The sequence below is a fragment of the Myotis myotis genome, unplaced genomic scaffold (assembly GCF_014108235.1).
Source record: "Myotis myotis isolate mMyoMyo1 unplaced genomic scaffold, mMyoMyo1.p scaffold_m19_p_16, whole genome shotgun sequence".
Classification (NCBI taxonomy): Eukaryota; Metazoa; Chordata; class Mammalia; order Chiroptera; family Vespertilionidae; genus Myotis; species Myotis myotis.
In genome coordinates this window covers 31,128,342-31,156,020 of record NW_023416320.1, presented here as the reverse complement: position 1 = coordinate 31,156,020, position 27,679 = coordinate 31,128,342, and the positions used below count along the sequence as shown (strand labels likewise).

The 27,679-nt window shown below is 42.8% G+C and overlaps 1 protein-coding gene across 10 annotated transcripts in view; it reads right to left on the bottom strand.

Annotated features, from left to right (window-relative positions):
- CHD7 (chromodomain helicase DNA binding protein 7) overlaps positions 1-27,679 on the bottom strand; it is a 181,072-nt gene that overhangs the window by 21,884 nt on the left and 131,509 nt on the right. For 9 of the 10 annotated variants that reach the window (XM_036338324.1, XM_036338327.1, XM_036338328.1 and 6 more), the window contains 16 exons: positions 24,204-24,318; positions 20,725-20,808; positions 19,074-19,211; positions 18,859-18,980; positions 18,267-18,510; positions 16,960-17,136; positions 15,869-16,012; positions 14,556-14,811; positions 8,907-9,117; positions 8,185-8,380; positions 7,714-7,881; positions 7,292-7,471; positions 4,317-4,427; positions 4,023-4,228; positions 1,196-1,395; positions 312-471 (listed from right to left, as the gene is read on the bottom strand). In XM_036338324.1, coding sequence (XP_036194217.1) covers positions 312-471; positions 1,196-1,395; positions 4,023-4,228; positions 4,317-4,427; positions 7,292-7,471; positions 7,714-7,881; positions 8,185-8,380; positions 8,907-9,117; positions 14,556-14,811; positions 15,869-16,012; positions 16,960-17,136; positions 18,267-18,510; positions 18,859-18,980; positions 19,074-19,211; positions 20,725-20,808; positions 24,204-24,318 — 2,712 coding nt within the window. The remainder of the gene's footprint in view (positions 1-311; positions 472-1,195; positions 1,396-4,022; positions 4,229-4,316; positions 4,428-7,291; positions 7,472-7,713; positions 7,882-8,184; positions 8,381-8,906; positions 9,118-14,555; positions 14,812-15,868; positions 16,013-16,959; positions 17,137-18,266; positions 18,511-18,858; positions 18,981-19,073; positions 19,212-20,724; positions 20,809-24,203; positions 24,319-27,679) is intronic. The other variant, XM_036338329.1, reaches the window with a different exon arrangement.

Below are 27,679 nucleotides of genomic sequence, written 5' to 3'. Positions count from 1 at the left end.
CCCCCCCACTCGCCCCCCGCTCGCCTTCTACTCTAAAACTCAATGGAAAAATATTCTCAGGTAAGGATTAACAAAACAATAAGTAAATTTAAAAAATCAGTCATTTAAAGGTATGTCATCATATGACCTGGCATCATGTTTGAAGAAAACTAGTAAGGCTGTGCAAAGATAGTTACTACAGCTTAACAGTAACACACACACACACACACACACACACAAATCTATACATATGTACACACACACATCCACACGCATGTACGTACACCCACACACACAGGCACCCCCAAGCCCTCCGCCCCCGGACCACCCACTTGTTGCAGTGGTGCTTCAGGTGCTTCCGGTAGCTGTCCTCCTGGAACAGCGCATCGGGGTTGCAGCCGGCCAGCCAGTCGGCGTCCTGCACCACTGGGTGTGAGCTCTGGGCTTTCACCTTCTTCCCCTTTCTTCCCCTCGGCACTGGGGCTGATAAACCTAGAATCATAATGGTAACAATAATGATGAGTTTTATCTAGATATAAAAAGCCAGTGACTGGAACACCATAATAACCGGAACAACCGGTTGCTATGATGCCCACTGCGGCCAGCAAACCGGCCCGATGGGGGGTGGGGCTGGCCGGCCAACCTCTCATGGCCCCTCCTCCAGCCAGCACCCCCCCCCATTGGCCTCTCCCACCCCAATCAGGGGGCAGGGTGGCCAGCCAACCCCCCACAATTGGCCCATAGACCCTCCCTCCAGCCAGCCCTGCCCCGTAGAGCCCCCTCTACCCTAATAGGAGCCGGGGCCAGGTAGCCAACCTCCTGCAGCCCCGCCCCCCGGCCGGCCCCACTCCCAATGGCCCCCACCACACCACTCAAGGGTGGGACTAGCCAGCCAACCTCCCACAGTCCCTCCCCTGGCCGCTGAACCCCAATCGCCCCCCAACCCCAATCAGGGGCAGGGCCCAATCAGGGCAGACTGGTCAGCCAACCTCCCGCTGTCTCCTCCTCCAGACAGGCCCAGCCCCGATCCACCCTGATTGAGGCTGGGCTGGCCGGACCCCACCCCTGCACAAATTCATGCACTGGGCCTCTAGTTATTGTAATAATAACAGAAGCTTTCTACAATCTGGCATCCAGGGCAGGGATACACGGGGTCTAGGCTGTGCTGCCAGGCCCCTGGCAGCCTCTGTGGCCCTGCAGCACGAAGACAACCTACCGGAGTGGTTGACCAGGGCGCGCGTCTGGCCGTCGGCCGTGGGCGTGATCAGGTCCCAGATGAAGCTCTTGATGTTCTCGTCCCCCTTGTAATGGGTGAGGCAGTACACGAGGATGGCCCTGCAGATGGTCTCCACATCCTGCTCAGTGAGCTGGCGTTTGTAGCGTCCGTGGGAAAGGATGTCCGTCCACCGCCCCCAGCTGCAAAGCAAGCATGCAGCATGCACAGGTGCCCTCAGTGTCGGTCAGGGCTTACTTTCACAGTCAGGCAGCGGGGTTAGGGCATCTTGGGTTAAAACTCTCATGTCTATGGGGTTCCCAGGCACATGAAGATATTAAATGTGGTTCTTTTCTCTTGCTAAACAATAACAACAAAAACCTGGCAATATTTATGTGAAAGGAAAGCCTCCCATCCTAGCGCGGGCTGTGGTCCACGGCTCCTCAGTGCAGGACGGGCTGACACAGGCTTTCCCTCAGACTCAGACGGGCAGCCACTCTGAAGACGAGACAGCAAGCAGGGCCTGGACGCTTTACATTCTCACAGCGATGCTGCACAGTCATGGTTTGCATGCTTTGATGCTGACCAACCATTTGAAATGAACAGGGACTCAAGGTGGGTGTGACAGCCCCCAGTCAGGGCTGAGAAGTGTGGTTTCATCAACCCTAAGGGGTGCCACCATAATGAATGAGAGGCTGTGGACAGGCTCTGGTTTCATTCTGAAACAGAACACAACTCCAAGTCCAAAAGCACGCACAGGAGAAATGTCCCGCCAACGCTCAGGTCCTCAGGTGAAACGGGTGGAGAAGGGACTGTGGCTAGAACCAGGCAGACAGCACATTGCAGGGGCTGAACTGTCTATTTAGGATTAGTCTTGGGTTTAACCCAGTGGCTGTGCTCTTTCTCCCATGTGCTGTGGAGTGAGAACGTACAAAAGACAAGCAGATGCGGTCTGAGCTGTGCCTCTCCCAGAGTACCGCTGACCGAGCCCCTAGGCTGCCTCCTTCCCGCTGGTGGAGTCTCAGCTGAGAAGCACAGTGCACGCCCAGAACGCCCTGGCTCTCGCCCTGGCTTGTTCCCCTCTGGCTTCTATGAACCTCTCTCAGCCCCCAAATTGCAAGGCTGGCCCTCACCTCTAGGCCTTTGGATACACTGCCCTCCCTGCCAGAAACCCTCTTCTCCCCCCACTCAAGGTCCAACACTCCCTCGTACCCTGGCTCATTCAAGATATCCATCTAGTCACAGACTATACACATCACCTTCTGTGGAATTCCTCCTTCTAGTGCCTGAACCCCAGAGGCAGAGAGAGAAGACCTGAGCTGTGTCTTAAAGAAGAGGAGACATGCTTTTATCCTCCATTTGCACAGAGCTCCCAGCCAAGCCATTTACTGCTTTCTGCTGTTCACCTGCCTGCTTGAGGTGGGGCTGTGACTGTCCTGCTCACAGCTGTGTCCCTGGTGTCTGAGAATATCCTAGCACAGTGCCCAGCACATAGTAGGTGTTCAATACCTAGCGATGCCTATGGGAGGAGGGAAGGGCTTCACTAAAATACAGTATGCCCTAAGGATACTTCTTAGCTTCAAAAGTTATTAATATGCTCCATTTCTAAAGCTACCGGCAAAATTCTCAACTTAGATCATTCAGCTGAAACATGGAAGTAGGTGCAAAGGGCTTGGGTGGAGGGTCTCTCGGCTGTGTGAGGACTGACAGGAAAGGGTACACAGCTTACACAGGCAATAGGAGAAGGGACCCAGCGACCACACACAGGATGAGCTTTCGTTGAACTTCATTTATTCCACAACCACTGACTCTGCACTCACTGTGTCTGCCGCACTGCACTCTGCCCCGAGAGCCCTGAGATGCTAGCTGGGTGTCTAACAAGAGAAGCCGCCACTACGTCGTCATAAACCAACATGCTCCTGAATGTGGTGGAAAATACAGACCAGACTTTCTGGTGCAGGGTGCCAAGGGGACGCCTACCCTGGATGCCAAGGACAGGAGGGGTTGGGCAGCTCAAGCCTGCGTGTGTGTGCGGGGGGGAGATGGTGGAAGGGGCTGGCTCTAGGCAACAGGAAGAGAGATGAGACAGAGCGCGGCCCATTGAAGGAGACAAAGAGGTTTGTCCTCACAGGAATTTGGACTGCCCATGGGAAGGGCCAGGCCAGAGCCCTGTATGCTACGTGAAACAGAATGTTTGTATTTATTCTGTAACTAATGATGACTCACTGGAAAAAAACAATCAAAGACAGGATATTGTCAGATGTATAGAAATGCCATTTTGGTGGCGGTTTTGTACTTGAGTGGAATTTGCCTCCAATCTCACAATAGGCTAGAGACCTCTTACTATTTACTAAGCACCTCGCCCTGCAAAGCACGGGGCAGGGAGGAGATGTGCCACAGGGACGCAGAGCTGACACCTTCAGAGACCTGAAACGACCATCTGTTGGAGAGCTTCGTAAGTGAGATCATTGCCTTTAACAAATTTTTATAACAGAAAAGTGTTAAAAAGATTACTGTGGTAGTAAATTTCATGTGAAGCTAAAGGAGAAAAGACGCCGTAATTTTGAGACTTTGTTCTGAGTTATTAATAATCAAAAGTAAACTGGGATCTGACCTAATTCCTTAGGGACAAACTCGTGCTCCTTCAAACCCTCGAGGACCTGAGCAACGTTGAGCACGTTAACCACATGCCCCGGGCCCTCGCAGTCGCTGCAGAGTTCACCTGACTACGGGAGCCACAGAAATCCAAACGCAGATACGGCTTTCCTAGGCCCACTGGAATTCTAACTATTTTTAAAGTAAAAGTCCGTTTCCCACAGGCCCGACCTACCCGTAGACGAGCAGGTTCTTCTCCACCCGGAAGCACTCGCTCCTGGCATAGCCCTGGGACCGGTCCTGCGGCCGCCGGGGCTTCGCACAGGGCTTCTCCTCGGAGTCGCTCTCCAGGTCTGAGAACTCCATCAGCTCGTCCTCCTTCACCGCACTGTACAGCCTGGTCTGCTTCCTCACCCTCGGGGTGTCGATGACCAGGTTGTTCTAAAACAGACGGCAGACACACTTGAAACTTCTATCAGAGCGGCCTGGGGTTAGATCAGATAGGGAGTGAATGGAACTTCTCACTCACCCTCCCATTTAAGGCATCGATATCCAACTCGGCTTTCTTAGCCCACTTTTGCCAGAAATTTGGGTCATCCAGGGAGATATCTGTCCTATTTCCAGATGCAACAAAACTGGCCTAAAAGGGGGGAAAATATGTGTTACTTTGAGACGCTTTCCTCAGAGGTAAGATGCAGAGTAGCTCCCGTCTATCCATTCACTCAAACATGTCTGCCTTCCTCCACTGTGTGCCAGATGCCACCATCGATGGCCCCGGGACAAAGACCACCCCTCGGGTAGCTCACAGGCCAGGGGTGAGGCAGATCAGGAAAGAAAAGGTGACCGTGCAGCACATTAAACCATAGGTAACAAAGGTATGTACAGATGTGACGGATGCACACTGAAAGGCCCTAACCAGGTTCAGGTGGGGGGAAGGGACAGGGAGGGCATTGCTGGGAAGGGAGAAGAGGCTCTCTAGAAAATAATGCCTGGAACAGACTGTTGAAAGCTCAAAGCACAGAGGAGAAGAGAGGTGCTGTGTCCTGTGGCCGGGGGTGAGGGGAATCAACAAGAGTAAGCCAGCCCTACGGGTGTGGCTCAGTGGTTGAGCATCGACCTATGAACCAGGAGGTTGCAATCCGATTCCCGGTCAGGGCGTATGACCAGATTGCAGGTTCTATCCCCCAGTAGGGGGTGTGTAGGAGGCAGAGCCGATCAATGATACTCTCTCATCATGGATGTTGCTATCTCTCTCCCTCACCCTTCCTCTCTGACATGAGTAACAACATATATTTTTTTAAAAAGAAGAGTAAGCCAAACAGCAGGCTAGTAAGGCGGGCCTTGCGTGTCCTGTAAGCAGAGTCCCAACTCTATCCTGAGGAAACAGCAGCTCTGCTTGGGGACATCACCACGGACAGCACCACAGGCAAAGGCACCGCTGTCGGGGTGTGGAGGGTAGAATGGGGTAGAACAGGCTACTGTAGTTTAGGGAGGAAATAATGAAGACTGAAGACAGTTCTAACAGAAACAGACAAAGATTCTTTAAAAGGTAAATTGGAAGGAGTGAGATCCTAGCTAAATGTGAAGCATGAAGGAGAAGGAGGAAGCCAGGAAAAACGGCAGCATCCAACTTTGGCATCTGAATGGTGTTATCAGGTGAACGAACAGGTGTCTATGTGTAGGCAGAGACATGAGGGAGGAGGTGCTGGACCACAGAGCCCAGAGAAGGAGGAGCCGGATGACTGGATGGCCACATGCACAAGAAAGGAGGTGGAACCGGTCTTACAACATCACCACACACGAACACTCACTCAAATGGTTACGGATCTGGATGTAAGTGTGAAAACTATAAAACTCTGAGAAGACAACAAACCTTTGTTAACTTCAGTTTAGACAATGCAGCAAAAGCACAAACAATACAATAAAAGAAAAAAAGGGGGGGTTAATTGGGCTTCATTAAAATTAAACACCATTAAGAAAAGACCAAAAGAAAATATTTGCAAATTGTATTATCTGATGAGGAACTTTTATCCAGAATATATAAAGAATTCTTAAGCTTCAAGAATAAAAAGACAAATAACTCAAAAGGTGAACAAAGAATTAGAACATTTTTTCAAAGATGATACACAAGGGCCACAAGCAAAGGATGCTCCAGGCATCAGAGAAATGCGGTTCTAACCCATTAGGCTCTCACATCCCACTCACGCACACGACTGTAATCAAAGCGCCAGACAATACAAAGTGTTGCTGAGGCTGTGGAGAAACTAGAATCCTAAAAACGCTGCCAGTCGGAAAGCAAAGGTACCAGTACGTTCACTTAGGAAAACTGTCTGGTAGGTTCTTCAAGGGTTAAACATGGAGCTAACGCATGACCCAGCAAGTCCATTCCTGGTATACACGAAAGAGAAACAAAAACATACGTCCACACAGAAACTTGTATGCAAATGTTCATAACAACATTATTCATAACGACCAAAAATTTCACTATCAACTAGTGAATAAATAAACAACCCCAATGTCCATCATCCACTGGTAAATGAGGCACAGACATACAATGGAACACGGCTCAGCAATGAGAAGCAAGTACTGATCTGGGCTATAGCACAGATGACCCTCAAAACACTGTGCTGAGTGAGCAAAGCCAGACACAAAATACAGGTTGCATGATTCCATGTATCTGAAATGTCCAGAGCAGGCAAATCTATAGAGACAGAAAGTAGATTAGTGGTGGCCAAGGATTTGGCGGGACACACACACACACACACACGCGCGCATGCACGCTTGACAAGACTGTTAATGGGCATCAGGATCTTCCTGGGGTGATGGTGATAGTTACACGAGTCTGTAAATAAGGCCAAGGTGAATTTTATGGTCAGCAAGTTGCACTTCAATAAAGCTATTGAAAATAAGTGTGTGTGGGGCCTGGGTGTGGAAGGGCAGGTAGGTCAATATGCAGGGGAAGCCTCAGAGGGGCGCTTGCTGGAGTGGCTCTGAGTGGTGACCTTTGCCGGAGCTGGTCTGATGAGGAGGCGGGGGGAGGGTGCAGCTGGAGGTTGAAAAAGAAGTAGAAAGGGGCGCAGCGAGACAACTGGTACGAATGACGCTTGTGTGGATTCCAGCTCTGAAAGCAGAGTTATGGCACTGAAGCTGGAGGGGAAGGCAGATGGGAGTGACCGGGTTGTTGCAGAGGCTACGTCAGCAATCAGATCTCAAGAAGTGGAGAGGCTGGGGTCAAGGCCACAGGTAAAGGTCTAGCCTGGGAGCCGGGAAGCAGCTTTGAGGCCAAGGTGAGAGTGACCACCGGTGCCATATGATAGAACAGGACCCAAAACACAAACAAAGGAGTTTTTATGCATGAGGAGCTCCACAGGGAGTTAATTAATTTCTTGACTTGGGATAAGAAGGCAAACGTTCCGTGTGCAACTCCGGAGCACTTCACAGAGTGCTGCGTGCGGACTCTATTAAACGTCTGTAGAAAGCCTGCCTCTTCCAATCGATTCGCACCTTAGCAAAGGTGGAGCCCTTCCCTTCAGACTCGATGGTGATGGTGTGGGTTCGCCGCAGGAGAATCTGGTCGATATCTTCTTCGCAGAATTTAGACCCTTCGTCCTCCTCATCCATGAGCGCACCGTAGGCCCCCTTTCGCAGAAGATCCTCTATTTCCTTCTTGGAAAGCTGTTGCACCTGTGTTAGAGAGATAATTTAAAATAATATAGAGTTGAAATGTTTTTAGTCTAAACAATTTTTTTTTTCTCAAAGAGGAGGATAAACCTAACTTCCAACAAGGACATGTGAGGTGGAAATAGTGCTTAAAAGAAATACTGAGCTTGGAAAACAAGCTGATGCTGGAGCATTTCTCACTATGAGCCACATCCAGCCGGGAGCCGGGGTAAGGGAAGGGGCCGGGTGGGCGCGGGAGGCTTTACCCCGTTGGTGGCGTTTTCCCTTCCGCTCATGGACTGCAGCACAGCTTTATCCAGACCGAGCTTCAGACTCGCCTTGTCGAACATCTCCCTTTCATAAGAATTTCGTGTGATCAGCCTGTAGATTTTCACGGATTTGCTCTGTCCTATCCTGTGACACCTTGCCTGGGCCTGGAAGAAAAGGGGAACTGATGGCTACCAAGAAAGAAAGGCTCCGTCGTCAGTTATGAGAGCATCTGCTGTTCCAATGAACAGAGGTGCGGCTTCGAAGAGGGTTAACACACAAAGGAACTGCTTTTACATTATTAATAAATTGATGACTAGTTGGTTCATTTGCCCCCATCATGGGATACCGCCTGAGTGACTACATGACTTTAATTTATTGGTTTGACGGGGATTCTCCGTCACAGCAGAATGGCTTAAAAAAAAAAAAAAAAAAAAAAGGGCATCGGGAAGATTCTCTTGCATGTTTACCTGGAGGTCATTTTGGGGATTCCAGTCAGAATCAAAGATGATGCAGGTATCAGCAGCAGTAAGATTAATGCCTAAACCGCCTGCCCGGGTGCACAGGAGGAAAACAAACCTATCCGAGTCGGGTTTGGAGAATCTGTCAATAGCTGCCTGGCGCAGGTTGCCTCTCACTCGGCCGTCGATCCTCTCGTACGGGTACCTGGAAGAGGTCAGTGTGAGCAAGGAGGCCTGACAGACAGCTACAATACGCCTGCTCCTTTCTTTTACTTCTAAGGCAGTAATACAATTTGGGATACAGATTAACGATGACATTATGTATGAGAAGCAATTTCAGAGCAAATGGGTTTTGTTGTTTTTCACACAACTGGTTCGAATGCCCAGAGATGACATTTTTATTTTACTTCCTCTCCACTGAAACATCTAACCTCTAAAAATAGCTGACACCTCCAACAGTAAAATAACAAACAATTTCAATTTTAGGTCAGAACCAGTCTCCCCTGATCAAATGAAAGAAACGGGAAACAAAATTGTCCACAAAATCGTGCAGACCTACGGCAGCCATTACACAGAGCGCCTGCCGCGTACATCCACAGCCTTTAAAAAAGAGATGTGATGTCCGACCCCGCCCCCTTCAGCACAGGTATCACTCCAAGGTGAACCGCGTCGAGCCCTGTGCAAGGGCACTTCTGAATTTCCTTTTTATTCTTACGGAGCCAGGGCCTCACCGTCTTTGAATGAGGTAGTCTTCCAGTATGTCCAAGCAGCGCACCATCTGGGAAAAGATAAGCACCCTGTGGCCACCAGCCTTCAGTTTTGGCAGCAGCTTGTCAATCAGCACTAGCTTGCCAGCAGCCTGGATCATCGCCTGGAGCTGAAAATCTGGAGAGTCTGCATTGTGTGTTTCTTTAAACTCTTCCAAAATTTTCTCTTCAGCACCTGCAGAGATTGGACAGCATAACATGAATACTGTAAAAGGTTTTTATTACTGAAAACAATGAACTAGCTTTCAAAGCCCACGGCAAACTGTGGGAACCGGACCACCGCGCTCATGTTTACGAACACGAACCCACCCCTCCCTCAAAGTTCGGTCTACACGAAACCGGGAAAGCATAAAAGGGATCAAAGTTTTCGGCACAACACGTTTAGGCATTGGGAGGGAAAAACCACATTTTCCACAACAAACAAATGTGTGCTGATTGTAGAAACAGAATTTCAACAACAGACTGTCAGGCCAGAAGTGGCAGAAACAAGCCAAGGGCCAGGTACCTACAGAAAATGTGGAACCTAAATGGCTTAAGAAACAAAGACCTGTTTACTGGCTGAATATAAACACACAACAAAATCTGTTCTGAAACCAAGAAACAAGCAGATAGAATTCTAACAGTTACAGTGTACGGGCAGCAGTTTGTATTTATAATTGTACAATAACACAGCCCAAAGGACTGCCACAAAAGGGAACTCATTGTTCAGGATATTTTTTAGGGACTTCTTTTTTTTTTTTTTTTTTTTTTAGGGGATAGCACACATTTTCTACTATAATCTCCTTCCATAGTCATTCTCACCTGATAATTTCATAAGGGACAACAATTCAATCTTGAATTATTCAAAGCTCAAAAAACTTTGAAAAATAAAATATACCTGGTTCATGTAAGATTTCTATGCCTAACCCTCTTTTCATCACAGCCCCATGTAGATTTATTTCTGTTTGTTCAAAAATTTGGAGGGCATCAGAGAGAGAAGCCTCAAGAGAATGACATCTTGGTCACACCTCCTTCCCGGACCTCAAACCCACCCTCATCCTGGGAGCAGCAGGCTAAGTCTCCTACTGCTTAGGTGGCTTAACTAGAATTAGGCAGCTTCGTCGGGCCTCCTCCCCTCCCGGGAGGTTAATCAGGGCATGGCCGCCTGCTCAGCTCCTCCCCCTCAGGACGGGATGCGGCCACCTATTCTCTAGGAAATACAAACCAACAAACCCATCTAATGGGATTGGTTCCCTCCTTAAACCGTGTCAGAAACTGTAAACTACTCTTGTTACCCCTGGTTGTAAACATGTGGACTAACTACTGTGCACCTGAAGGGGATACACTGCCTCGGGGGATTTGAAAGGTTAGGTGAGGTAGGCCACCAAGCCACTCGGACGGCTGGTCCTTCCGTCAGGGCGGCCGACGCAGCAAATGTGGCCCCTCTTTCCATTTAAGGGCCTTGTACAAATTAAGTTATGACATGGTCGTGGGCACAAATAACGCATGTTAATAATTAATCAACCAAGAATCTCACTGAGAATTACAGCCACTCAATGCCTTTCCCAAGCACCAAGGCCTCCTGGAAAGCACACTGTTACTGCTTACTAGGGGGACCGGCAGGAAATGCCAGCCGCTCACTCCCCTCTCCACACCAGTGACAGGCTAATAGGCAGGATTTTCCTCCAAGTGAAAAAAAAAAAGGGCAAAGGTTTTACTAGAAAAAAATGTAAAAAAACAAAATGCTATTTAAGAACAGTAGCAGCAGGCAGGTTCTTGAATAAAGTTCAGTAACTTTTTCAAAGCATAAACTTTAGAAATGTAGGTTCTATATTCAGGACAAGAAGATTCTCGGCAGACAGCAGAAATAGACGTAAGTCCACATACTACATTAGGTGTTGTTACAAGTTTGTTCTTGTGATAATATATTATAAGCTCTTTGCAACTCAGGAAGACAGAAGTCTTACTCTTTTGATATTTGGATAGTTATTTTGTCCACATTAAGATTATAATCTATACTCAAAATTTTTTATAGCTTTAGTTTAAAACAAGTTAATGGTCAATGAATAGATTTCAAAAATGAAGTAATCATTTTTGACAAAGTAAATATCAGACATGTTTGGATTATTTTAGTAAAAAATTTTAAAAAACAAATAATTCAGTCAATTTAGTAGAGAAATTTATTATTTTTCATCTTAAATTTATGCAGAGATGAAAAAATAACTTTTCTCCTTTTTCAGTAATTTCTCATCTTATGACGAATAATCAAAATTAAAATATATTCAAAAAATTTTAAAATATATTCTTTTCTTACCTGATAAAAGCTACTATTGACTGAACCAATCAATTCAGGTCTTTGTTATGAATTCTGGTTCTTAAGTGGCAGCTACTTTACACTAATAATACTTCATTTTAAAACATCAGCAAACATATTCCCTATGTGATTCCCTATTGGCACTGGATTTATTACGGCTAGACTAAAGGGAAGGGGCATAGGAAGGTGTAGGTGAGGGAGGCAACTTCTACATTCTGATGTCACAGCCAAATTCTCAGGTTTATCTGTTAGATTTACCTTGAAGTTAGTTGTAAATATCAATCGGAAAATGAACTGAGAAGCCAAAATATGTAATTTGTTGGCACTGTTTTAAATTAAGGTACCAATCATACTACAATTAAAAATGTGTGTGTATATGTATCAAAGACATTCTTGAAATGAGTGTGGAAGACTTTCCACTCTAGTAGGCGGGCACTGTAAGGGAAGTAATTGCAATGTCATCTACTATGTTAGCCAAAACCAAACAAGAAATTATTTTCTTTTGAAGATTAAAAAAAACAAGTTACTATTTTCTCTCTGAAATTCATTCTGGCATCTTAGCTTCAGTCTTGTTTTCTTCCTGCTCACGATTCTCTACACTCCTCCTACCCCCAACAGTAACAACAACCATCTCAAGTCACCACTAACCATTAGGGGACCTTGACCAAGTTTTCAACATTATTTTTATCTCACATAGTGAACCTAAAATTGAACATTCCATTCTAATAAAGCTTGGACCCAAAATAGTATTACCATTTACGTTATCAGTTACCTGCTCAACTTTTAGCAAGAAAAAACAACTAGCAACACTCTGTTTCCAGTGCACCGAACATTGTTCTAACCACGTAAGCACTTAACGCACATTCAAACATTTCTTTTATATTTAACTTGTGTGCTACCATCACTCCCAATTTTTTTTCTGCTTTACTTATGTTACCCCTTTCAACTGATAGCTGTTTCTGTTTCCCACATCTTCAGAAACACTGTGCGTTATTGAACTGAGCGTTAGTTTGATTAGGGCTGCTTTACTCTGCCACCACCGACACAACTTTCAATTTAACCTCCTTTATCTGCACAGCAAACGTGTGTAGCGGGGGCGCTGTGTCAGTCTTTTCTCCACTCCAGATTGTGGATGGAGTGGCCAGCACTGGCCTGGAGCCGCCTCTGTGAAACACAGACCTACAGAAGGCACCTGTGAAGTTGTGACACCTAATGTGTGTATGTGTGTGCCTGTGTGTGTGTATTTTGGGGGTACAATTTCTCAACATAAAGGCATTAAGTATACCTGCTTAACAGACACTTCATAAATTAAGGACAGATGCTGAGCTCAAGGTGTGACCAGTTGGAACAACTGCCACAGATGCAAGCCTCAGAAGTCCTAAGAGCCTCTGGCAAACAATAAGAGATACAGGGTGACCCCAGAGAGCATCAGCTACAGAGAACACCCCCCAGCACCCCCTCCCCCCCTACCCCCGCCTCTCAATGCTCAATGCATGCATTAGCATGTAACCAAACAAGGTAAACTCAGTGGAACTGGGAGTGGAGACCTGGCAACCTTCACTGAGATCATCCTTCCCCACACACCCTGTTGGCAGCATTTTATCCCTTTTGTGAGCACCTTTTCTTTCCCTTTGGAGGCAACTTCCCCTCATTTTCTTGTCACCAGATATTAAATGCAAAAGGGTGTGTGTGTCTTTACTCATACCATCAATTGCCCTAAGCCCCAACTCCATCTCCCCAACTCAGGAACAGGCTGTCTGGCACTCACCATAAATGGCCATCCAGGCTCTTAAACACATGGTGATTAGCAGGTTGGTGGCATAAAACATATAATTATCACACATGATACTCTCTTTAAAAGACAAAGCTAAAAGCAGAGTCTGAAAAGGAAATGCGCTGCTGTCCCCCACAGCGATGGCCCCAGGTGCCACTGGAGACCGCCTCCCAGGTGGGCCATGTGTCATGTAGTAACAGGACCTTCCGGAGCCGAGGCAGCTGACAGTGTAAGTTATGGAAGAAGAAAAGATGAGGAACTCTTCAAATGAGCTGCTCGTGAACCTCATGGATTGTGATAGAGACAAAGCAGGCTTGTTCCTTCTCCCTGGAAAGGAACCTAACGGCATTGCTGGCCAATGGTCACCAAGCACAAGCACCCATGTGAGTGGGCTATCAGCTCTCCTCGCCCCACCTTAACTCCACCTGGACGACAGCACCAGCCCCCTAGCCGGTTGCTGCACCTGCCTATCTTTCCCGACTCCCATCTGTCTCATATGGTGTTGCCAGATTCATGATCCTGAATCGCATTTCTAACCATCCCTCAGCTTAGACGCTGGCTGTGGTCCTCCAATGCCTACGGACTAAAGATAAATCCCATCACCCAGCACCGAGGCTTCCACATCAGGGTCCCAGCACGTCTCCATTCGCCGTCACACTGTCGCTTGCATGGACTTTACACTTCGGGCAAGTTTTCCCCTTTGTCTTCCTGACTCCTTTTCTTTGCTCATGTTATTACATCAGCGTAAGGCCCTTCCTGGTTCTAACCCTGACGGCCTACATCCTTCCCAGCCCCGTAGGCTGTCTCAACACCACCCCTTTCCAACAGCTTCCTAATCTCAACCCCCGACAAAATGAAGGCTCTTGTATTCTCCCAAGTCTCGTCCACGACAAAGGCATGAAATGTTTATTCCTTTCATGATGTTTGGAAGTATATGATACAGGTTTGTACTCATGCCGGTTATATAACACTATCAATTTAGGTGAGAAGACAGGAGGAGCATAAAGTATTCATTAGCAACAGGGACAAACTATTATCAAAGCCATAAAATAATCTCTCATTCTTAGGGAATTGGAGCTAGAAGTCTCTAGACTGAAATTTTCTCTGATCAAAGTTTTCAGACAATAAATCTCTGCCTCTCACACCAAAGTTCCTCTCTAACTTCTCTGATTAAAACAACACACACACACACACACACACACACACACACACAGCAAGAAAATCCCAGGGGCTAAGTTCTCCTTAACTGTGAACACTTTTAAGCCATGGAGCACTAACACCTCCTTTCAACGAGTGAGACAGATGCAGGGATGCAGGAGAAAGATGAGGTGAGGTCCTGCTTCAGGGAGGGACCGGCAGGGGCTATGGTCTTTGCCTTCAGACACCACAGAAGGAGGCAGCACAGAGGACAGGGAGGGGTGAAAGCCACACTGAGGCGTCAGGATACAGTGATGACTACAACCTGTAAAGTCCTCAGTCTGGAGGGAGGAAAGGATCTCTGGCGCTTTGAATGATATGAAATAAGTTTACCGACAGCCAGGCTTACCGTTAATAAGGTACGGATGATTGCAGCACTTGCGTAGTTCCATCATAGTGTTTAAAAGGTTAGGTACGTTAGCTTGACCACCACCTTTGGAAAGAAATGTAAAATTCTTCTCAAGGATGGCTCGGTAATACTTCTTCTGAATGTTTGTTAGCTCAACTTCAATGATAGTTTCTTCTTTGGGGGCCAAGTTCTTTTCTACATCCTCCTTGAGACGTCTCAACATCATCGGCTTTAGAATAGCCTGGAGTTTTTGCACCTAAAAAAGGACCTTAAGTAAATACTGATGTCATGACTTGCTTGCACCTTAACACAAATCCTAATGAGAAAAAGCAGGATTATCATCCTACTGGTTTACCGTTCACTTTCATGTGTCAAAGCCCAATAAGGGGATGGAAGGAGACTTGACTTGGGGTGGTGAACAGGCAGTACAGTATACAGATGATGTGTTGTAGAACTGTACCCCCGAAACCTGTATAACATTATTAACCAATGTCACCCCAATAAATTCCATTTTTAAAAAGCCCAGGAAGGTTACGAAGGCAGGAAACTTCCAGTTTTCATAACAGAAGTGCATGAAGGTTGAACGATCTGATGCCAAATGGACCACTCAACCAGGAGGCTTGACAGGGACACAGCAGAAAAGAACCAAATCTACTCATTTCCTTTCAATTCTGTTTGTCCTGAGCGGTGGCGATGATGAGGGGGAGGGAAGAGACTGTGTCCGGGGAGGAGGCGGGGCCTCTGCTTGAGTTCTCTTGCTTTCCAGAAACAGCGAATAAGCCAGGAGGTGGCCAGTCCTGCAATCAGAGGTGTCTCCCTCCAGCCCCCTTTTCTGGTGACTGGCACTAGGGGACAGCACACCAGAGAGTTTTTAGGAAAAAAGTAAAACAAAAAAAACGGACTTCACTTTGAACTTAACAGAAGAGTTTAAGACTAGACCTTAAAACTCCAGGAGGCAAGCAGCTCTCTACAAATTTCCATGGCTTCTGATACTATCCCCAAAAGTACACAACATTCCCAAAAGCAGACCTAGTAAACCACCAACCTGAACAGCACAGCAGCCTCTGCAAATTACATGAACACCTCTACTCATCAACAACCCTTCACGAGGGCAAATGGAGAGGCAAGAAAACCTCTGTCATGAAGACCTGGGCTCTCCAAGGAAAGGAGATATAAAGCTCACCTGTCTACAGGGCAGTGGGACAAAACTAAGATAATTTACCTTTTTACACTAGTTTAATATTACTCCTTTGCCATTTCATGAGTTCATCTTCACTTGCATGAGTAAAATACAAAGTAGACGGGAGAAATACCTGTTCTTCTGTTTTCAGATCACCGAACTCCTGCATGAAGGTGGTTTCTGAAGGGAAGCGACTCGGTTCCAAGAAGTGGAGCAGGCTGAAGAGCTCCTCCACGGTGTTCTGCAGCGGGGTCCCCGTCAGCAGCACTTTGTGTTCCTGCAGGAACGCAAGGGGAGTCCGTGACACGACAGAACAAAAGCCTTTTCTCACAACCAGAGCCTCTCTAGGTACCCGTGTTCCCACTTCTCTCTGCAGCTAATTCTGCACCCACCCTATGTAAAGTAAAGGAATTAGGCACAAAGGCGGAGATACAAAAAAAAAAAATGGTCCCTGATTCAGATGCGCACGGAGGAGCCTGCCTGGAACTGCAGGCCTGGTGGTAACTGTGTCTTGCCATTTCGTCTCTTCCTGGGGTCATTAGGTCAACAGTGTAGTGCCCCGGCTTTGCAAGTCCCCTAAGGGTCTGCTTTTTCCGCACCAGAGCTGAAGTTTTCCCTAAAATCCCCAGGCTCAGATAAAGCTCCCATGACTTTCTGTTCTCTGCATCAACAGTGCTCGCGTCTCCCCATCTGCTTCCTGCATGACTCATGTTGCAGACAAAAGAAGTTCTTCTACACGAGACAGCACATGAAAACCTATTCTGTTCTTCAAAAATTTCAAACTAGCAAAGGGGTCGGCTTGGTTTTAAAGACCACAATCACTTTTTTTTAACAGATGCTATTTCTAACTTTGTCTCTCAACCAAGTCAGGTATTTCTTTAAAACATTTCCTCCTGTTTACAAGCTCTTTCACCAGCTCCCCTGTCCTACTTCCATACATCCAACACCAAGAACTGTTTAGCAATTACTTGAAACTCATTTTAGGTAAAGTATCACGACGATAGTATGCTGTGATACCACTGTGCAGGAATACCAGCCAACAATGTCAGAATCAGGAAGACAGCAGCCACTTTTGTGTAACTATAAGCGCGGGAGGGTGTATCACAATATTTGACAGACTCTGCAAACACCCTCCCCAGGCATCAGTCAAACCCAGAGTGGCGGGAATGCTGAGCCAGTGACAGTTGTATTTGGGTTCAATGGAATCACCAAATGATCACTGACCAAGTCCATCATCTTGAGTCCCTCCAGCAGCTTGCAGTTCCTGTTCTTCAACCGGTGGGCTTCATCGATGACTACACAGCGCCATGGAATATTCCGCAGCTCAGGACAATCAGTCAAAATCATCTCGAAGGTCGTGATGATGGCATGAAACTTATAGGACCCCTTTATCACTCGACCCTACAAAAACAACTCTGATTATTATCTAGCATTACAGATTAACAACTTTGAGGATGAATACAGAACGTAAGACATGGATTTATCCCTTTGGGGACATCTTTATTTTAAATAACACACATTTTGGAGGTTTAAGCTGTTGTGGCATAAGAAGGCCTTAAAATCTTTCCTTTTTCAAGGAGGTTACAAAATTGTTAGTAAAATTTCTGATCCAATTTCCTTACAGAGCCACACACAGTAAAGTGCCACCAAGAGCGCCCATTCTAGTCACATCCCACAGACTCCGAAAGGTGAAAGGCCAAAGGCATTGTGTACTAAGCTAACTTTAAAAAAAAACTTTTTTACTTTTTAAAGTGTTTTACCTTTCTTCTACTTTTGTAACTTATTTATTTTTAAAGCAATATAACAAAAAACATTCACTTAGGACAGAAATTATAATAATTTCCCAAATTTAAAGATAAATATAAAAACCAAGTTTCAATATTTCCCTTCTTTAATTAGTTATAGGGCAGATTTTAAAGCAAACAAACAGGTGAAACAAAAATCTCTGTCCTATTTCCAGTCATAGAACTCCCATTTACTACCTAGAGCTTAAAACTAATTTAGGGATTACTATTCTCCCTTCTTCACCAAATAATTTTTAATGTTAACATCACAGAATAATTGCATACAGGTAACTAGCAAAGTGAAAATTCACAGTAATTGCTAAGAGCCAAAGTATAAACTCTTCCCTTTGGATGTATTTCATTCATTGTGTCACTCAAAATTACGTGCCTAGTATTTTTCATTTCCAGCAAAAATGTAACAAAATATTATTTCTATTTACATTTTTAATTGCAAAAGAAAGTCAATTAGCAAACCAACACATTAAGTGATTTTCATTGATTATCCAAGGTAAAAAAATTTCATTTATTTTTAATCTAATAATCAAAATGATTAAGCTATAAAAATGAAAAGCTGTAATTACGACATGCAGGAATATAATACAATCATAAGTTAGGTAAGAAACCTAAAGCAAACTTCTCAATTTTGCAAAACCTAGACCTTTCCCCCAAATCACTGAATCCATTTTAAATCCCAACGTTTTAAAATGCACAGACTAAGCATAGGCAAAACCACCTGTGATGTTTTACCTGGGGATCTTTGAAGTACATTTCATACAACTGAATGGTCCGACGACTAGCTTGACTCCCATGATACACAACCACGTTCAACTCTGTCCAGGTACGGAACTCCCTTTCCCAGTTGGGGATTGTGGACAATGGGGCAATTACTAAAAAAGGGCCATGGATTCCTTTCAAATATATCTCATAGAGAAATGTAATGGACTGGATAGTTTTTCCCAAACCCATTTCATCTGCTAAAATGCAGTTTCGCCTTTGGGAAGGAAATAAAAGAAGGAAAGTTTAATGAGTACAGATATTAGTCACTGCCTTTTTTTTCTTCCACAAAACATATATTACTATACTCACAAATGCCTATCTTAGATGTTTTCCTTAGCTTCAGTAAAGTACATTTCCAATAAATAATTACTTTTACATACTTCTATCAACCTCTATATTATTTGTTGAATAAATAATAAGCATACTTCCAGTGTTTGCTGTTTTATTATAATCTTAGTAGAGAGTTAAATGTTATTAAGTTTTATTTGAGTACTATTTTCAATAACTACAAAGGAAAAAACAATAGGCCTTTTTAAAAGTGAAGGAAACACGTTTTACATACATGTTGTACCAATTGAAAAGTAGCCAGTTTACTCCCTCCAACTGGTATTCCCTGAGTTTGTTATTGTTTTTATACTCCCTGGAACTCTCCGATTTCTTCCAATCATCAGCAGGAGGTCGCTCCTGTTTCAAATATAGTAAATCCCATTAGTGGTTTCTCAAAGACCACACGATGCTATTTTCAAATTAAATCCCCTACCCTCAGCCAACTCTTACCACGCGCACTGTTTCCGGCTCCCTGGACATTAGTTTTTCAAACTCCTCGATCTTGGCTTGATCGATGTCCTGCCTCAGCTCCCAAGTGCTGTCCTCATAAGGCAGGGAGCACCACTTCACCAGGTAGTGAGTCACAGGCTGGGACACGTTTAAAGGAATCAGAATCGTATTCATTTGACCAAAATACTTTATGTATAAAGGAAATGGGTGCTCTACCTCATTTGTCAACAGGCACCACCCAGGAAGCAGTAAGACTTAGTGGGTAGAAGTTTTAAAAGTAGTCTCTAGTTATAGAGTCTCTAGTCTAAACTGGAAATAGTATTATTGAGCAGTATTATCAAAACAAATTAATTTTTATTTAAGTCACTGATAAGTAATGTTCAAAAGCCAAAAAGTATAAATATCTAGTAAATAATAGTTGAATTTGAGCCTGTGCAAATCATTCACCAGGTATTTGATTCAAACATATGTAGTAAATTATCTTAGTGTATCTCTATCTATAATAATAAAAGCGTAGCATGCTAATTAGACCGGACGACCTTCCGGATGAAGCTGGGGCTGCGAGGGCAGAGGCGGCTGTGAGGGCCAAGCCCCTTGCACGAATTTCGTGCACTGGGCCTCTAGTATTTATATAATTGGTTAGTTTCTTAAAAAATAATAAAAGGCTTGAGTTTATTAGGATTTCTGCCTTTTTCTTAAAGGGAGAAATACTGTTTGTACCAAATCACTTTGGAATAATGTGTTTGAGTCCTAGCCAGTGTGGCTCAGTTGGTTGGGCATCCTACTGTGCCCTGAAAGGTTGCCAGTTCGATTCCCTAGCAGGGCACATGACCAGGTTTCAGGATCAATCCCCAGTAGGGGGCATGCAGGAGGCAACCAATCGATGTTCCCCTCTCACACAATGTTTCTCTCTCTCTCCAAAAATCAATTTTAAAAATCTTTTACAAAAATAATGTGTTTTGAGTTCTAAAAGATTGGAGAGCAAAATATTTTGGGTAATATAGATTAATGGAATTTCCTTTGTCTTTTCCTCTAGAAAATGTTTGGGTTTGTTGACCTTCATTTCAGGACTAAGGTACATTGACCTGGTTATGATGTTAAAACCATTTGGTGTACTATGTAAATATATTACGAAACATATTTTTTCAAGTAAAACTAAATAAGAAAAAATAAAAAAGTCAAATATCATGTAACTGATATGATCTTAATTTGACATCCTCTGTGCACCACTTTAAATGAAGTTCATCAACTTCACTAAGTATGTCCAATGTTAAATGATATTAAACTCCATTCTGCTACAACTGTACTCTTAATTACATAAGGAAATTTTGTGCTACATAACAGATTTATACTGAAATGTGTTGAATTCTTTTTATTGATTATATTCTGAAATTGTGCAAAATGTCGATTTGTTTCATATTGAAAATTGATTTCTTTTAAAAAGCTTCCAGACTACATATGAACACATTTAGCACTATTATTAAGTCATAAAACTAATAGTAAGTCAATAAATTTCAGTTAAATTTAGACCCAAGTGTGCCATGATCCAAGGCTCTGACCAGGACCAGACCTAGGATGGCCACGATCCCTGTCTGTAAACACACATAAGCTGTCTGAGCTCCGCCCCCTAATACAAATGATCTTTTGTTACCTCTCCCCGGTCATCTGTGCTACGTGCAAAGTCCATTATCCGGTCAACCTCCACATAATCTGGATTAAAAAGCTCATCTTCAATCTGCACCAAAGGAAAAACAATTTAAAATGTTTATGTAATTCCTGAGAGTAAACACTATTCCACTTTTCACCGAGCAGTAATATTTTGGGTCACAGCAACACAAAATTTATATTTGGCAAATTCTTTTATATTAATTGAAATGCTACAATTTAGCAAAATCATTCCCCATGAGGAAATCAGACTTCTCAGACTTTGTTAACTGGGTCTTTTAATTACTGTGTGAAACCTTTTTACTGTGAGAGAATGTTTAAGAATATTTTAAATGAAGTGTGAAATTACAATTCACTAATGAGCAATCCAAAAGGCTGATGGCATGCGATGCATTCAGCATTCTTGAAACTACAGCTTGCAAAAAAGACCCAGAGCCATGCACAGTACATGCTATTGGAATCTCACAACTCCCAGAGTGGTCTGCTGCCTTACAGCATCATTTAGAGAACGTTATTCCAGAGCTAAAAACACTGAAACCAGTGAATTTCATATTTTAGTATGAACAGAGTTTATGATATTTGGTTGCCTTTGTCAATCAATATTAGTACATTTGAATACAGTCTTGTCATTAAAGGTTCTAATGATTTATTTGTACCAAATATAGAGCATTTAGTTAAAAGTATTAGGGATACAAAAAAAAAGGCTTAAATAATTAGGTTAGCCAATATATTAACAATTTTTACAAAAGAAAGTAATACTGCTTGCTTGCAAAGTTATCATGTATTTTTAAAAAAAATACACAATATGACTCAAAGGGAAGTTACAGTCTAAGCCAGCCGTGGGCAAACTACGGCCCGCGGGCCGGATCCAGCCCGTTTGAAATGAAAAAACTAAAAAAAAAAAAAAAAAAAAAAAAAAGACCATACCCTTTTATGTAATGATGTTTACTTTGAATTTATATTAGTTCACACAAACACTCCATCCATGCTTTTGTTCCGGCCCTCCGGTCCAGTTTAAGAACCCATAGTGGCCCTCGAGTCAAAAAGTTTGCCCACCCCTGGTAAGCCATACTTTAAATAAGTCAGTCAGATAAGTTAGGAAACAAAATTCATATTATCGTGTTCCTATCAATTAATTTATCAGTAACATAACTGCATAAAAATGCTTTGCAAGGACATATGAGACACTTCATATGCGCTGAATTGCAGGTTGAAAAGATAAGCTGTTCAATCACAGTAAGCTCAGGGATAACACCTTCTCTGGGCTACTGTTCCATTAAGACACTGGGTTTGGGGGCTTTGAACTGTGAATTATAAACCAAAAATCAAAAATATGTTTCAACTGACTCAGGCCTTCACACAGAGTTGATTAGCGAGGCAAAAAATACATTGAAATACTCAGTTAATTTAAAATATCAATATATTAATGCACTGGCTTTGTCAAACGAGTCTAGATTTAGGCACACAATATGTGTATGCCTAACGGCATAAGCACTAAAACTTTCTAGTAACTAGTTTTGATGACAAATGCTGGTTTTAAGACAACTCATTCTTAAACAGAAGCTGTCACTGCTGAATTTAAATCCTTAACTTTACTCCTAAACATTTCTATCCTTCAGGTGAATAATTGATGCATGCCATCATGCATATGATGCAATTTCCAGCTTCAATAATCTCCTTGAACAGAGATTTTAGTTGCAGCAGACTTATAAGAAAGCAGAAGGTGAAACAAAGAATGTAAAAGTAGTCAGAACTTAGCATGTAAAACCTAAATCCAGGACCATCTATGGAATATAGACAAACAGGTGTGTGAGTGTGTATGTGCGCGTGCAAGAGAAAGAGGAATCTCCTTTATCCTTTTCTGCTAACACTTGGATTCTCTTTTCAGACTTCCATTCAAGTCAAAACTTCAGATTCTAGTTGACAAGTTACTAGCAAAATAATGTATTCTGACCTTGGTGTAGGTGATCCACAAAGACAGACCCACACAGACAAGCTACAGAGCCAGGGCCAGGCACATGTCCCTAAAGTGCATCTGACTCCAGGAAACACAGCCCAAATAAATTTAATAAACAGAACCAGGACCCAAGGCTGCGAGGGTAAGTTAACATAACATGCTTTCCTGTTCCTTGCCACTAATCCATAGAAAAGGTCAGCAGAACATACGGTGTCTCTTTCTAAAAGGAAGCTAAATGATTTCAACTTCCCCAATGTCACAGACATTTAACCTTCTTTTCATTAAGAAGGGAATGAAAAATGGAACTTCCCATTATTTTCTTAGAAACTGCCCTTTCAGAGAATCACCTAAATATTCTACAAGATGTAAGGAGCGAGTCACATTCGCACACCTCCCTTCCCCTCAGTGCTACCTACTGTACTGCAAAGACGCCTACAACCCAGAATAACCGAAGTGGTGATCCAGACTATGTCCAGTAAAGCCACCACCACCTTATCCCCCATCTAATACACACTTTACAATCTGCCTGTAAACAATGTAAAATCTGCATGAAAATCAGATTCCAGGAGAACACAGACTTGTCACCTGAGATTATAAGGATTTTATGACATAAAGTATTGACCACTCTTCTGGCCCCACCCCTATCTCTAAATAGAGGTGGGGGTGTGAAATCGGCTATTAAACAGGTATTATTTTGCATCAATTTGACACTTCCTTACATTTTATATTCTGTTAACTCCTTAATGGAAAAGAAAACTAAGAAACCAGCAAGTTTAATCTTTCAGTGTGAAGGCTTTGTTTTGTTTTGTTTTGTTTTGTTTTAATCTACTGGAGGCTGTAAGTGAAACCAAACTGGTGATCAACAGTCCAGAGCCCCCAGGAAGCAGTGTGTGAAAGCACTTTTTTTAAACGTAGTTGACTATGTTGGGGGAAACTTGGCCCTTCTTAAAAATGTGAATTTTTCTTCCGTGCCCTAGGTATGGTTACCTTCTCATCATAATTGATAACCCAAGATAAAGGGAGATAGCAAAGATATTATGCCAATTGCTACACCACAGCACAGCATTTGTGAAAATTAGTCGAGTGAACTTTCTGTAATGAGGCACTGACTTGAACAAAAGAAGTTTGCCTCATACCTTCCCCAAAAGAAATAAACTTTTATTTCTTAGAACTTGTATTTAATGTGTACCTTAGAGTTTTTAACCTGCTAAATCTTAATAGAACTTTTTTCTACTTACATTTTTTAATATCTACTAACTGGACTTTCATTATAAGACTGTAATCATACCATCATATTTCCACACAGTATCTTAAGGACCAGTATCTTCTAGACTAAGCAACAGGAAGAATAAGAAATTTCCTGTTTACAAATTTTTTTTAGCAATAACCAGTTACCAATATGCAAGTAACAGTATCAAATGAGGCAAACTAGTTTTTCTTAATAAAATTCAAAATTCATAACATTTAAATAAAGTAAATACTTTGAAAATTAACCAGGTATTTCATACCTCTGAAAGGAATTTGTTCTGGCCCTGCTTTGCCTTAAATCGTTTAATCTTTTGCTGAATTCTCTTATCTTTTTCCAGATCTTCTACAGATGCCCATTGACAATGAAGATAAGAGCTAAAAAAAATAAAATAATATACTTGAAACATGTGAAAAATAATGAATCCTTTATTATATGTCTTTTATAGCTCCCCCAAAGTCAACTAAACAGCTAATTAGCAAAATAACCTGTTTACTCATACAGGCTGCTGAGCAACATTCAACATAATTACTAACTTTTGAGACTAAGAGAAGAAAATCAGTAACAGTGCCTAAAATGTGCCTTCTGTCCTAGCCCCCAGCTCTTTTATCCACTTCCCATAAAATAAATAAATAAATAAATAACCCAACAACAAGGTGTTTTATAAGTAAATGGATTACACTTCAATACAAAACAGTTAAAACTAGAGGGTGGCCTTAATTATGAATGTATATTTTGAGCCTTTTACCATTAATTGAGAAATAAAAGGTTTTCATCAAGTTAAAAGAACTCAAATTCCAAATGTGAAATAGCAAAGGCAAACCTAACACTTAGTCCTATCCAGAGCAATCAGAGAGAAGGGCCCACCGTCCGCCCTCTGATCACCCATGCCCCTAACTGCTCCTAGCCAGTTCTTGCCTCCCAGCCCAGCCCAGCCCAGCCCAGCCCAGCCCTTCCAGCTCTGCAATGATGCCCCTTGTTCCCTGTGCATTCTCAGTCTCTAATGTCTACCCTGTCCTTGCAATGGGCACATCCCCTCCCCTTCAGACTCATCAGCCTGCTCTGAGCACGTTGTGTTTTCTCTAACCTCAACTTCAATACTCTCCATCCTCCTTTTCCTTCCCCAGCACTTACAGGTATATAGTTAATGCTTTATGGTAACTTTGACATTATTTTATTTGGTATTTCAATATTCTTTAGTACCATCATTCTCTCCCTACCCCTGATGGCCTCAAGTGTCACTTATTTCTCTTATTAGTGAGGGCATTAAAAAGAAATGAGGGGCTTGAAAATAAATATATATATATTCTTTCAAAATCAAGGTACTTACTCTTAGAAACTGTGCAGCCATTATGAAATCTTTCAAAAATGATTAATGATATGGGAACACTTATGATATTAAGGATCATATCATTTATATTTACGTAATGTTTAATAGGCATTTTCAAAGGGAGGACTGATTTAGTACTACAACTGACTGAGGGAGACACTGACTTTAAATATATATGCCTATACAGATATGAATTGACATAAACCCTGTACATACATATTCATAGAGAAAACACACTAGATGAAAATGCATCAAAATGTTAGTAATGATCATTTTGTGGTGGTAAGATTGCAAGTATTTTATTTTCTACTTTCAACCCTGATCTTCCAAATTCTCAATATATAGTACTCTGTACTGCTATAACCAGAAGCAAATGTAAGCATAACCTATCCTAGTCTCCTAGCTCCTGGGGAGGAAGGGGCTGCGTGCAGTCAGTGCTCTTATCCTGACTGCAGTGCGCAGGCCTCTGAAGCACCACCGGCGTGACCGGGAGGTGGGCACAAGTGCTTCTCTCTCTCACAAACTGGGCTGAAGTTTTCGGTCAGTAACTCTGCTTCACTATAAGGAGAAAAACCCCACCCCAGGCTTTTCACCAAGATCAGAAACAAGTGAAGGGTGTGCTCTCTCCCCACTATTATTCAGTATCATATTCAAGGCATTATCCAATGCCATTAGATGAGAGAAAGCAGGAGGAGCAATACAATAAGAAGTAGAACTATCTCTATTTGTAGATGATATAATTGCATAACTGGAAAACCCTAGAGAATTAATTAGAAAATTAATTCAAAATATAAAATAATTCCAGTAATGTAGCAGGGTATAAAGTTAAGTCAACAGTCTCCATCCACACAAATAATAACAAGTGAGAAGATGTCATGTTACAGAAAAATCTCTTTTATAATATCAACAAAGATAAAATACTAGTAAGTTTAATAAGAAACGTGTGAAACTTAATATAAGGACATGTTTAAAACTCTCCTGTAACAGACACAAAATTAGAGTTGAACCAACTGTAAAGATATCCTTGTTTTTAGACAGTCTGAATCAACATTATAAATATGCAAATCAACACAATGTAAATAAAAATATAAACAAGCATTTTTATGGAGCAAGAGTACTTAATGCTGAACTAAATATTAAAATAAACATGCAAGAATATCAAAGAAAACATTAAAAACGGAAATGATCTTAGGGGAATCCAGATATTAAAACACACTGTAAAACCTCTATAAGGAAAACAGTGTGCACAGGCTCACGACGAAAGGATTAGACTAAACCACAGATACAGAGTCAAATAAATATGTATCTTTAGCTGCACCTCAAACAGCTGGGACAGAGCTAAACACCAAGTGGATGAGGCACCTACACACAGACAATGAATCCATGCGAGCTCTGGAGTCTAGAGGAAAACACGGCGATTCCTCTCTAACCTGGACGCAGGGAAAGGCTTCCTAACTGTGACTCAGAAGCCAGTCCCAATAAAAGAAAAGATTAATAGGTATAACTGTATAAATATAGATATTTAAATTTACAATGCAATAAAGTTAAAAGAGAATCGAAACTGGGGGTGAGGGAAGGTAGCTGCAATATACAACACAGATAAGGAACTAATATCCCATATAAAGGATACTTAAAAATTGAGGAGAGCACAACAGAAAAATGAGCAAAAGGCATGAACAAACAACTGACAAAATAAGATATACAATGCCATTAAACTTATGAAAATATGTTCGACTTCATTCAGAATAAAAATAAATGCTACTTGGAACTACACTGAAATACAATTTCTCACAAAAAGTAGAAAGTAAACTGCACTCTGTTGGAAAGACTGAGGGAAAGCGGGTGCTCTCTGCCATTGCGGACTGGATGCAAACCGACACAGGCCTATGGAAGGAAATGTGGCAATGACAGAGCTGCATGTACCTTCGGCCTTTGATCTTGCAACCCCACTTCTAGGAATTCACCCTGAAGCTATGCCTCCAACAATTCGAAAATATACAGGTGTGGGAATATTTACTGCAGCATTATCTGTTACTGTAAACTATCAGAAGCCACTTATAGAGGAGACTGGCTGAATAAGCTATGAGACAGCCGTGCAATGGAGTACTACGTAGCTGTAACAAAGAATGAAGACCTTATGAACTGTCAAGTCATTTCCAGAATGCAGTCTTGTGAAAAAAGCCAAGTGCAAATGCATACTACTAATATGCTATTCTTTTGTGTGCAAAAAGGGGAAATAAGTATTATATTTTATATATATGCACATACACACATACACATATCTATGCATGCTCATGGCAAAATTTTGGAAAGGATAAATCTGGGAATAAGAAGGAAAGCAGGAACGGGGTGGAGAGGGGGGTAACACTTCTTTGGTGTGTAATTCTGATTTCTGAACCAGTGAATAT